This window comes from Armigeres subalbatus, chromosome 2, assembly GCF_024139115.2.
Source record: "Armigeres subalbatus isolate Guangzhou_Male chromosome 2, GZ_Asu_2, whole genome shotgun sequence".
NCBI classification, from domain to species: domain Eukaryota; kingdom Metazoa; phylum Arthropoda; class Insecta; order Diptera; family Culicidae; genus Armigeres; species Armigeres subalbatus.
The window spans coordinates 270,231,693-270,243,863 of record NC_085140.1 but is presented as its reverse complement, the minus strand read 5'-3'; the positions used below and the strand labels follow the sequence as shown (position 1 = coordinate 270,243,863).

General features: G+C 39.2%; 1 protein-coding gene across 6 annotated transcripts in view; it reads left to right on the top strand.

Annotated features, from left to right (window-relative positions):
* The window catches only part of LOC134212215 (cGMP-dependent protein kinase, isozyme 2 forms cD4/T1/T3A/T3B-like), a 617,973-nt gene that overhangs the window by 334,803 nt on the left and 270,999 nt on the right, over positions 1 to 12,171 (top strand). For all 6 annotated transcript variants that reach the window (XM_062689875.1, XM_062689877.1, XM_062689874.1 and 3 more), the window contains one exon: positions 11,097 to 11,263. In XM_062689875.1, the coding sequence (XP_062545859.1) occupies positions 11,097 to 11,263 (167 nt within the window). The remainder of the gene's footprint in view (positions 1 to 11,096; positions 11,264 to 12,171) is intronic.

Here is a 12,171-nt window from a genome sequence, read left to right as displayed (position 1 = left end):
GAACCAGCGCAGAATATCACCATTGACCGGAAAGCCATACCAAGGACAAACAGACTGAGGATCCTGGGCGTAACCTTGGATCGAACGCTGACCTTCAAGCCACATTGCCAGATGATGAAGAAATCATGCGAGTCTCGACTACGGATTCTGCAAATAATCGGCGCCAAGCTTCCGCGTGGCCACCGAACGACTTTGCTGCAGGTCGGCTCCGCCTTAGTGACCTCGAAACTTACCTACGGGATCGGCCTGGTGAGCTTAGGAGGTCCAGGAACATTACAAACACTTGCTCCCACTTACAACAAAATGGTTCGGTTTGCTTCCGGAGCCTTCGTGACTAGCCCGGTAAACTCGATCATGGCTGAAGCGGGAACTCTCCCCTTCGAATTACTGGCGGCGCAGTTTATAGCGCGTATTGCTATCCGAATACAAGCTAAAAACCGAAATAACGATACCCTTCCTATAGTTCCACGAATATTCGATCGTTTGACTGAATTGACGGATACAGCGCTCCCCGTAATTAGTCGCCTTACTAGGTATGGTGATCGTGAGTGGAATTCTCGAAAACCAACGATTGTGTGGGATGTGAAGAAAACTGTTCGGGCAGGTGACCCCCCGGAGAAAGTACGACCAGTTGTTCAACAGCTACTAGCTTCCAGGTTCCACCACTCGACAATTATATACACTGACGGTTCCAAGAGTGAAGATGCCGTAGGAGCCGCATTATACAACACTGGGTTCACAAGGACGTATAGCCTTCCGAAAGAGTGCAGCGTTTTCTCTGCGGAAGCATACGCCATTAAAATGGCCGTTTCGATCCCAAATATTGAAGATGTGGTGATCCTTACGGATTCGGCTAGTTGCTTGCTGGCTTTAGAAGCAGGTAGATCCCGACACCCATGGATCCAAGATATTGAAAACGTCATAAAACATAAAGCTGTACGATTTTGCTGGATTCCAGGGCATGCTGGCATCACTGGAAACATGGAAGCTGATCGCCTAGCTAACGAGGCGAGAAGCCAACATCCTATGAATATACCCATTCCAAGCGAGGACTCACTGAAAGTTGTGAAGCATGCCATACGTCGTCACTGGGACTACGAATGGTACGAATCCAGAGATGCAAAATTAAGAGAAGTGAAAAACGACACCTATAGATGGACAGACCACAATATCACGATGGATCAGCGCGTTTTAACGCGATTGAGAATCGGCCATACTCGATACACTCACTCGTTTCTTCTAAAAAAGGAACCCCCGCCAATCTGCGAATGCTGCGGAACCGTGCTGGATGTTCGGCACCTTATTTTAGAATGCAAGAAGCACGAAAAGGAAAGACGTGAAAATAACATCGGCGATAGTTTACGCGAGGCCCTGGGTAATGCAGAAACTTCAACTGAAAACCTATTGAATTATTTACACCAAACACAATTGTACGAAAAACTTTAGAATTGTAAGAGAACTTATTTTTTGACACAAATGCACCCCTCTGGTGTAACGTGTCAGTAATAAACAAACAAACAAACAACAACATTTGTGAAACTGTTGCACAAATGTATGTAGATTTCATTAGCCGAATAATTGGTAGTCGTTTACCGTTATTCCTAATTTCCTAACGAATCTTTAGTCGGGAGACTAAGATCCAGCTTAGAAGTAAGATAGCTTCGTTTTGCAGATCGAATAAGCTTGTTTACAATGTTCCTAGCTTTTTTAAATTAAACAAGATCGAAAGGATTTTTTAAATGGTTCTATTTTTTATAGGGTAAGTGTACTAATTTTGGCCAACTTATGGCCTAATTTGATCAACCCTAAAAAAATGTGTATTTTTCAAAAACCATCGATCAGTTTCAACAGCGAAGAAGCATAAGGAATTTATCTCCTGTTAAAGCTAATAAAACTCTTAAAAATTGCTTTATTTCCGAAGTTATGCGAGAAACTGGCCAAAATAGGAACATAGCCAAAACTTGTACAGTTACCATACAGCAAATCTCGATAAACAATTGCTTTACTAATCGTGTGATTGAATTAAGGATTTCTTCTTTTAATGGATGAAATGCTACTAATAGGCACAAAACTATTATGAAATGCTATCAACAAAGTAGTAATAAACTCTGTGACTGTTGTTCCCGAATTCGTGACTAAAAATACACCGTGAACTTGTTAGTCAAGTTGGGAAATCTACACATTGCATCAAATTCGTTCAAGAATTAAACCAAAAAAATCCCACAGAGATTCTCCCAGAAAAACGAAACCAGAAGAATTTTCTAGATGATTGCTTGCGGACTTTCGGAAGGAATTTCTGGAGAAGTTATGACTGAAGTGGTGCTTTTAAGATTGAAGAAGATTACAGCTTTAATAATTAGCAAATACGTGCTTTGCTTCGTTGTTTGGATTAGTAAGATAGGAGCAACAAACATTTGCTACTTATTACGACTTAGTTAATTTTTTTTTCGGAGAAGTTCCCGTGGGGATTTCCGGAAGAAATTCTGAAAAAAATCTTTTTTTTCTGTGGATGTTTTTGAAAAAAAAAATCGAAAGCTTTGTTGCATTTCTGAGCTAGAGAGCTTGAGCTTGAGCTTGATTGACTGAGAACCAACAGGTGTTTGCTTGGGACTAGCACTCATCTTCAATGTGCAAGTACTGGTGATCTCATTTGCTAGGTCACACTGGCGCCTGCCACGTCAGAATGCAAGTCAATGTAGGCAAGGGGAAGGAAATGATGATGCAATCACTCGCCCACTATTTATTTATTTATTCAGACTAAGGCCGAAGTGGCCTGTGCGGTATATAAGAGTCTTCTCCATTCGGCTCGGTCCATGGCTACACGTCGCCAACCACGCAGTCTACGGAGAGTTCGCAAGTCATCTTCATCACTCGCCTACTGCAAGCCGTATATACCTCTGCACTTACCACGAGTTCAAGCGGAATTCTATTGGAATTTTTGGCGAAAGCCTTTTTTTGCATTTCTGTACAATAACCGAACGAATTTCCTGTGGAACTCCTTCCGGAATGTCTAGAAGAAATGTAGAAGAAACTTGTAAGAAATTCCTAAGCGATTTTTGAATGGAGAAATTTTAGGGATAAAACCCGGACAAATTTACGAGACAATTTCTTCAGGAATTCATTCAAGATTTTCTGGAGGAATTCGTGAAGGAATTTCCAGAAGAATTCCCGAGCGCTGGATGGGAGAAGAGTTAACGGGAATTCCATGTGAGTTTCGAAAGGAATTCAATGGGAATTTGTGGGGAGATCCCGAAGTAATTTATGAAAAGTTCTTCGGGGAATTTATGGAGGAACTTCAAGGAGAATTTATTAAGGAATTCGTGTATCTGTGAAAATAAATCTAAAGGAATTTTTTCGGTGGCATTTGAAACAAACTTTAGAAGGAATTCTTGGATGAGCTTCCAGAAAAAATACTGGAATAACCTTCGGAAGAATTTCTGAAAGAGTTCCTGGAGCATCTTCCGGAGGAATTCCTGAAAAAAAAAATGCAAAATTATGCATGCAATGAGCCCATGCCAACCCACGCCGCCGCTGGCTGAAAGTGATCCATTACGCCGGCACCGATTAAATTTCAATCAGCGCACAGGTCTACTTTCGATCGTTTAATCTTTGACGTTCTGACACAGTTTCTTCGGCCTTCCATTCTTTTATTTTTTTTCGACCTTTTATCCTATTTTTTGTAATTTCCACCTTTTGTCCTCTCGATATTTTTTTCCATTTCGATCATTTGTCCTTCAATCTTTTGTCTATCGGGCTTTTGTCCTTCAGCCTTTGACTTTTGACCTTTGACTTTTTTGCAACAAATTTCTCTGCACTGTAGGTTTTTGGTACGCGACCGCCGTTTAAAATTTGTCACGCCGCCGATCTAAATATATCCACGCCGATTCAAATTTGGAAAAGTCAGAATTTTCCCTGGAAAGATTCAGTGGAACTTCCGTTGAATTTTCCGATTGATTTCCACAATATCAAGTTGGAGCTCCAGACTATGATGGATCACCACATGCACTGACGGTAGAAATACTAGAATAAGAGATCGGCGAAGACGCCATCTTGTTTCCAATCGAACAGTCAAAAGCGGTTCCATTTCGACTTGTTTACTTTTTGCATCCATAAGAAGCAAGCAAAAAGTTCAAGTGCTGCCAGTGTTATTTTAACGATTTTATGCATTTTCATACGTTGCCATTTCGACAGTTTTTCACTCCGCCGGTCTCTGGTTATAGGGTTGCTACTGACGGCGAATTGCCAACGATTTCTTTGGTTAATGTTTTGGTGGCTCTCCGTTGTAGTTCATATAAAGCCTACTTCGATGTTTTCAAATCTATTGGATATTATTTTTTCCAAAATTGACTCTAAGTTCCATTTCACTGCCACACAGTACACGCCACTACTACCGAAAGTATTTGGCATCCCGCCGCGGTCGACTTTTTCGCATCAACGCTTCGCTGTTTAAAATCTGGCATGCCTCTAAACTATAATTTTCCACAGCGATTCAATTTGAAAATTATGCAAATTTACCGTTTTATATTTCTAAGACTACCTGTGGGTACTCTAAATTTTTTGACAATTTCTCTCAAAATTCCATGCAAAATCCCGTGTAAATTTCGTATAATTTTGCGTAATAAGGAAGAATTTCCTGTGGATATTCTGAAGAATAATCTGATGAAATCCAAAGAACTTTCTTCTGGATCCCGAAAGGTTTTCTGTTTTAATTCCGAGTAAATTTCTGTTTCAGATAGTTTGAGAATTTTAGCGGATATTCCGAAATATTCCCTGTGGAATTTTAGAATAACTAACAAATCTTGAGCATTTTTCTGAGGAAATTACTAAGAATAATTTAATGTAGATATTCTGAAGAATTTCAAATGAAAATTTTAATGAATTTCTCGTCAAAATTTAGAATTAATTTCCATGAAAACTACGAAGGCGAACATTGCAGAGATTTTTTTTATGAAAACTCTCGTGGAAATTTCTAACAATTCTTTTTGGAAATTCCAAATAAATTTCATCAACAGTCAATAATAAATTGCCGTAGAAATTCCAAAGTATTTCCCGTGGAAACAACGAAGGATTTATCACGGACATTCCTAAAAATCGAAACTCGAAGAATTGCCGCGAGTTTTTCCTCGAAGAATTCCCCTTGCGAATTCATAAAAAAAATCCCTAGCAAATTTGAAGAATTTTCCGTGAAAATTTCGACGAACATTCCATGGATATTCTAAAGAGTTTCCTATGGAAATATCAAAGTTTTTGTCCGTGGAATCTCCAAAGAATGTTTTGAAAGTTTGACCGAGCAAACCGTTTAGCCGAAGTCCTTCCAGCCTTAATATATTTTGCTGAAAATGTTCCTTTCGACATTAGCATTAGCATTAGCATTGTTACGGTGTAATTCGTAGATTGGACACTAGTGATACTCATGTTTTACTTTTGAGATCCTTATCTAGAATGCTATCAGAAATAAAGAAGGGGAGTGGTCCTTGATTCCAGTCTTAAGCAAAAATAACAAAAGCATGAGGATTACTACTCCTAGCAACGCCCATCTTCACCGTAACTAGGGAGAGGAAGGAAGTGTTGATGTAGTACTTACTTAACGAGAGGCCACCGACTTAGCGACACCCTCATAAGTACCACGGAGTTGGATAATGAGGAAGGTATTCGTTGGGTCAGGATTTGCCTGTAGCTGGCAATGTAACTGTGGTAGATCTTAGCCCGTAACACACCACGTAAAGGTATCTACCCAGCATTACGGGTCGCTGAAAATGTTCCTTTCGACATTCGACATAATCTTATTATTAAATTAGTAAGAGAGGGAAATAAGCCAACATACTCGTGGTGACTCGAGGTTAGGTTTACAATGTTTAAGGATGGATGGGGATTAGGATTCGGGAATCAGGGAATCATCATAATCAAGGAATTTCAGCAGCTCATCCGGTCATTTGGCGTCGGGGACGATGTGGTGTGTCGTCGTGCTCGAAGAATGGTTCGATTGGGAGCATCTTCCGGACGGCCAGAGCTACGGCGCTCTACGGAACAGACAGACAGAGACAAAACAAAAAAAAACTTTGAAGAAAAGAAAAAAAAAACAAAAGTATTAGACTTTTATGTCAGAGGAACAAAGAAAACTATAAATGGCTTGCATATAGACCACATCACGATCCCCCAAAACACCTCTTATCTCCTGGAAGGGAAACGACCATTTCTATCATACGGCATTTTCAGCCAAATAATCAGTTAGTTCGGTCAAATGACCATTTCAGCCCAAGGGATTTTGGCTAGATGACTTTCGGCCTAACGTGTTATTCGGCCAAGTGGCATTCGAATAAATGGATTTTCGCCGATGATTAGCCGAACATGTCACAAGACAGAGCAAACCGTTACGCCAAAACCAATCTGGCCGAAAATGTCATTTAGCTGGAATGGACATTCGACCGAAAATATCGTTCGGCCGAACTGGTTATTTGGCCAAAAAAGTCGTTTGACCGAAATGGTCGTTTAGCAGGAAGATTATTTGGCCGAAAATGTTATTCAGCCAAACTGGTGGACATTGTTGACCATAAGTATTACTTGTTCATTAATTGATATTTAGCCGTGAAATGATATTTTCGGCCAAACGGCACTTTCAGTCAAACGGCCATTTCGGCCAAATGCCATGTTCGGTCTGCTTATCTGTTCGGACAAACGATCTGTTGAGGGTAACGGCCTTTTCAGCCAATTCACAAGTTCAACTGTAAGATGATTTGGCCAAATGAATTTTTCGGGCAAACCGTTTTCGAACTATAACCGTCTCGTACAAACATTTATTTCGACCAAATGCAATTCGGCTAGACGACTTTCGGTTTATCGTATTATTCAAACGACCCTTTTTATAATTTCCCCAAGGAATTTCCGAAGAATTCCTTGTGGACAATTCAAAGAACTTCTCGTAGAAATAAAAAAAAAACATTCTGAAAAATTTCCGTTGAAACACCGAAAAGATTTCAGTGCAAAATTGGATTTTTCACGTATAAATTCTGAAGAATTTTACGTAGAAATTACATGGAAACATAAAAAATCCTATCGTGAAAAATTCGAATGAATTTTAAATGGAAATTCCGAACAATTTCCGATACCATTACCTCCTCCCTCCCCACAAGCCAAATTTTTAGAACAAAAATTTCGTTCAATCCTTTAAAGATTTGAAAAATAGAACATACACACTCAGTTCAGCTCGGCTTTTTTTCATTCTTTTGCCGAGATCCGCACAGCCGAGCGCTCGGTTCGAGACTTTCTGCTGATATATCAGCTGAAAAAGTAATTTGTTTACTGCGGCACTTAAGGGAGCCGCCGTAATCATACGTCTATTTAGCCGATATTTCAGCAAACGAACTTAAACCGAGATTTGCACAGCCGAGATCGGTGAAAAAATTTAAGTGTGTAGAGTAGATATTATGCCTTACAACAAAATGACAACTTTCGTGATCATTTTCCAAGACTCTCATAGATGTGTAAAATTTAACTGCATTACAAATAGCACGTACTATCAAAGCATTTACTGCCAGAACCCACCATGTGGTGTTCAAATTTTCAAAAATATCAAAGCAGCTTTTTCTTTGGAGGTATATTTTTCTTAGAATCTGGCTCTTATTTTTGGTTGCGTCGAAAAATAAGCGGAGGAGTAGATTTTTTATGAGCGGTCCTTAATTCTTACTCAAAGTCCAAAGAGACTAACAAAGAGGGCCTTCCCTTTCGGCACGGATTTGCAAAGATTTAAATATTTCTTACTTTATTCCCCCTAATACGCGTCATTAATTTTCGAATGTCTGTCAATAAATAGATAAATAAATGAAATACTGATAGATGGTCTCCAGCATCAAAACGTAAACAACCGTTGGGATGTTGGTGGTGATTAGTAAAAAATAGCACAAATTTCGCACAAGCTCTCGAAAAATTATGATAAATAATTAGGGGGAATGACGGCTTTGGCAGGTTTTGTTCTATTATTGGCAGGGGGGTTTTTTATGACTGACTAGGCTCAAATTTGGCCTAAACATTCTTTGCATATCAAAGAATATTGTAGCCAAATTTCATAAAATTTGGTCGACAAAAACCCCCAATAATAGAACAAAACCTGCCAAAGCCGTCTTTCCCTCTACGTCTATTTAAAAAAAAAAAACAATTTGGAACAGTGTTTGTTTACATAATAGAATTTGACACCAACATTTCAAAAGGTCAAAACAGTTTTGGAAAATAAGAATATATCACGTAGTTGGTGGGCTAATTTGTGGTGTTGGGTTGCGTGAGTGGGCTCAAATTAGCTCACCAACGGCGTGATAAGCTCTTGTTTACAAAAGCAGTTTCGCCCTTTTGAAATGTTGGTGCCGAATTGTCAGTGGGAAACCCAATTTCAACGAAAAATGGGAAACTTAAGATCTTGGCTATTGTCAAACGTAGCGGGTATAGAATTGGGGGTGCCAGATACGTGACAATAAGCGTATTGGCGTTATATGTGCCAGAGTTGCAGATAATACTGACGGCAACAACATTTTTATTATTTATTTTCGTATTTTTTTTTTCATTTTTTTTTCTTTTATTTTTTTTATTTCATAGTTATAATATACAATATGATTATTTTCACAATATGTCCCATATGATATAGGTTGTGTATCTAGGTTGTGGGAAGAGGGATGTAAAAGGGGTTGTTTTGTATATTGAAATTTGACTATAAGCTGTATATCAAATTCATGAATTCAAATTAATATATTATTGTTATATTAATACAAAATATGATTATTTGAAGAAATATGAACGTAGCTGGAATAGGAGGGACTGAAGTAGGGGTGTACTATTTATGTTACATTTAGGAGAACAGAGTTGTGGTTGGTTGTGACCACGGCAACCCCTTCCAGCTACCAGAGTAAATCTTCTTTAAATTTTTAGCATTCAGGAAAAATTCCTCAAAATTTCCTATTCAGAAGTTCGTCTGAATTTTTGTATTTTTCTTTATAAATTTCCACTGGCAATTTATCTGCATTTACATTTCAGCGAAAGTTTCTTTTGAGTTTCCACGGTAAATATTTTTGAAGCTACCCGGAAGTTCATATGAATTTCGACGGAGAAAACTTCGGCAACAAACGGAAGCACGACTGTCACCAGGTATACACTGCAACGACCTGTAAATGGTTATTTTATGTGCGGATTTTTTTTATTCTCAAGACCCCGTTTTGTCTTTCTCGGACATGAAGTGTACCGAAAGGCTATATGTTCGCCTCAAAACATATTTTAGATTGGTTGGGAGATCCATAGTATTATATACCGACCGTCTATGGTCGGCGAATTGAGGTGATGTCTGTGTGTTTCAGTGTACAAAATCTAACCCATTTTTTGGCACTTATCCTTATTGGATTTATTTGCAACTGGTTGTAGTTAATAGGAAATCCTATTAAGGTTCCCCCAAACACACGTGACCAAACAATCGCGACGCAATTCTATCGCTTGGCGAATGCGATCCTGTCGCCGTTGGTGTGAAAGCGTAAATGGAACATTGCCTGCAGCGACCCAACGATAGAATCGCGGCGACTAGTTGTCGCTATTGCGGCGATGAAATCGCTTGAGTCTGAGGAGCCTTTACATGGTTTCCTATTGAAAATTTGATGGAACGGACAATGGACTCAAAAGTTTCATTGCTTTCTGTTGAAAATTGCCTAGATCAAACTTTAAGTTGAGAAATAATGGCCAAAATACTATTTTTTGTACAAAAAGCGCGTAAATAGTCCAGCTATTTTTGGCACCTATTTTCAACCAACAAGTTGCATCCAAATGGGAATCCTGTCTTATCATTCCATATTGAAAATTAGCTGGATCGGACTATGGACTCAGAAGTTATAGCATAAATACTATTTTTCCATAATACACCAGAAATTCACCGATACCGCTGGGTGGATTAATCAGAGTTTTCCTAAATAATTTCTGACTACACTACTGCAAACAAAATAAAACATAAGTTTTTCGTTATTTAATTGCAGATTAATTCTTTTTTTCTGGTGATTCGATTATCCGGAGTGAAAAAAATCCATACTCCGGATAATCGAGTCCGACCTGTATCTATAAAGTTATAATCAAGTTGCGGACTTAAATGAACTAATTAAAAAATCATAAAATGTATTGTCAATACACCCTCAAAATATTGATTATTACTAATATTTATTTTTTGATCGTAATGTGGTCGTGTGAAATGGACTTTCCAGGACTCTCATAAGACCGAGTATCGTATGTGGCGCAAACAACGATTGATTTAGTCGTTTGAATTAAAAGTACCTACCTCAAATAAGCAATTCAATATGCATTAAAATGGAAAAAAAATCTTCCTTGCTTAAAAAAAATAACGAGATTATTTGAAATGATTTATTCAAATCATTCTAATAAAGCAGCGATAATATCACTATTTCAGTCGAGACAAGGCTGTTCTAAATATTTGTGAAAATTGGAAAACGATTCATTGCGTTTATTATTTACTTGCTAAAAGAAGTTGATAAAACGTAAATATCATTGTAACGACGCGGGACGTAAAATCGGGCACCAAAACCAACCAACGAAATTTTAAACAATCAGTTTCAGAGATGAAACATTGAAATTGCTTCATTGAACACAATTAAGAAAACCCCCTTTCGGTCAATTTTCTGGCTACGCCACTGTCTTGTATTTATCGTAGTTGAGATGGACGTAACAAAACTAGACCTAAAATTTTGCAGGTTAGGCGAAAAAAGTTTCAAAATAATAGATAGAAATGTAGGTAACCCCGAAATTTTCCACATTTGGATGAAGCATCTAACCTTTTTGCGAGGCAATATGCCCTAGTGGGACTTACCTACAATGTACTACGCGCCTCCACGCACTATCCATAACTGAAAGCTGAACTGCCAGCTAAAAGGCGTTTTACCTCACGAGTTTTCCGGCAACAGAACTTTAACACATCAGTATTTGCTAGACTAGGGCATATTGACTCCCTTCCCCTACTGCCGAACAAATGCTGCTTACTGAATCAAACCTCCTTAAATTCCTATTATTATTATTTTTCATTTCCGTCTAATAACTTTCCCCCCACTGATTATTTCCCCCAACAGATCCCGCGAAATCATCAAATCCGCCATCCTGGACAATGACTTCATGAAGAACCTGGAGATAACGCAGATCCGCGAGATCGTGGACTGCATGTATCCGGTGCAGTACGGTGCCGGCAGCCTCATCATCAAGGAGGGCGATGTGGGCAGCATAGTCTACGTGATGGAAGGTAGGTGGACGATATGTGTAATGGTTCTTCTGCGCATTTTGTATTGCTACAAACAGGGGATCCAAGCTTGCGCTATTCACCGTCAGTGTTGCGGAGCGCTACTGTGTGGATTGGAAGCTGTGTAACGCGGTTTGCATACCTTTCGAGGGCTGATGCAACAAGCAAATGTTGAAGCTCGCTGATGCGACAGTTGCATGCTGCGCGACATCTTCGGTGGTGTGACATTTTCAGTTAAGCGACTATGCTCCATAAGCTTCCCTACGATCGGGACGGGACTGCTATCCACCGTATCTGCCTCCGCAAATGGCACGTCATTATTTAATATTATAGTCTTGCTGAAAAGACGATCCTTACCCGCCAACAAGCTCTAGCTAAAGGAAGCGAAAGAAATGGATGCCTGCTCATAAATTAGCATGATGAATGGGCGATAGGATGGTTACAAAACAAGCGACGAAGCATCGTGAGATGGCTTATGAGGATGATCGTTTTCGTGGTAGCAAGATGCGATCGTTTGCCTTTTTCCTGTAAACGATAGACCATGCATTCGCAACTTTGTGATGCGTTCGAGAAAAGAGAAGGTGAAAAATGCGCACGATGAAAAGCGCGGATAGAACCATTTATTTTGCGGGCCGGTTTTTCGCTTTCTATGAACTTGAGCTGCATCACGAGCAGAACTGTGGCTATTCATCCTTGATATTTCATAACAGCCATCACTATTGGAAAGGAGCCTATTGTGGTGGGACAATAATGAAGTCTTATTCCAATGCTTTGTTGGGTTTTTTAATTTCTTTCTGTGAAATATTTCTGAATAAACGCATGGGACTATTATGTTATTCATGGGTTTTCTTGCCATTTTTTTTCGGTTTATCAATAAGGTTTAACCCCTTGCCTTGGCTGATTCACACTTT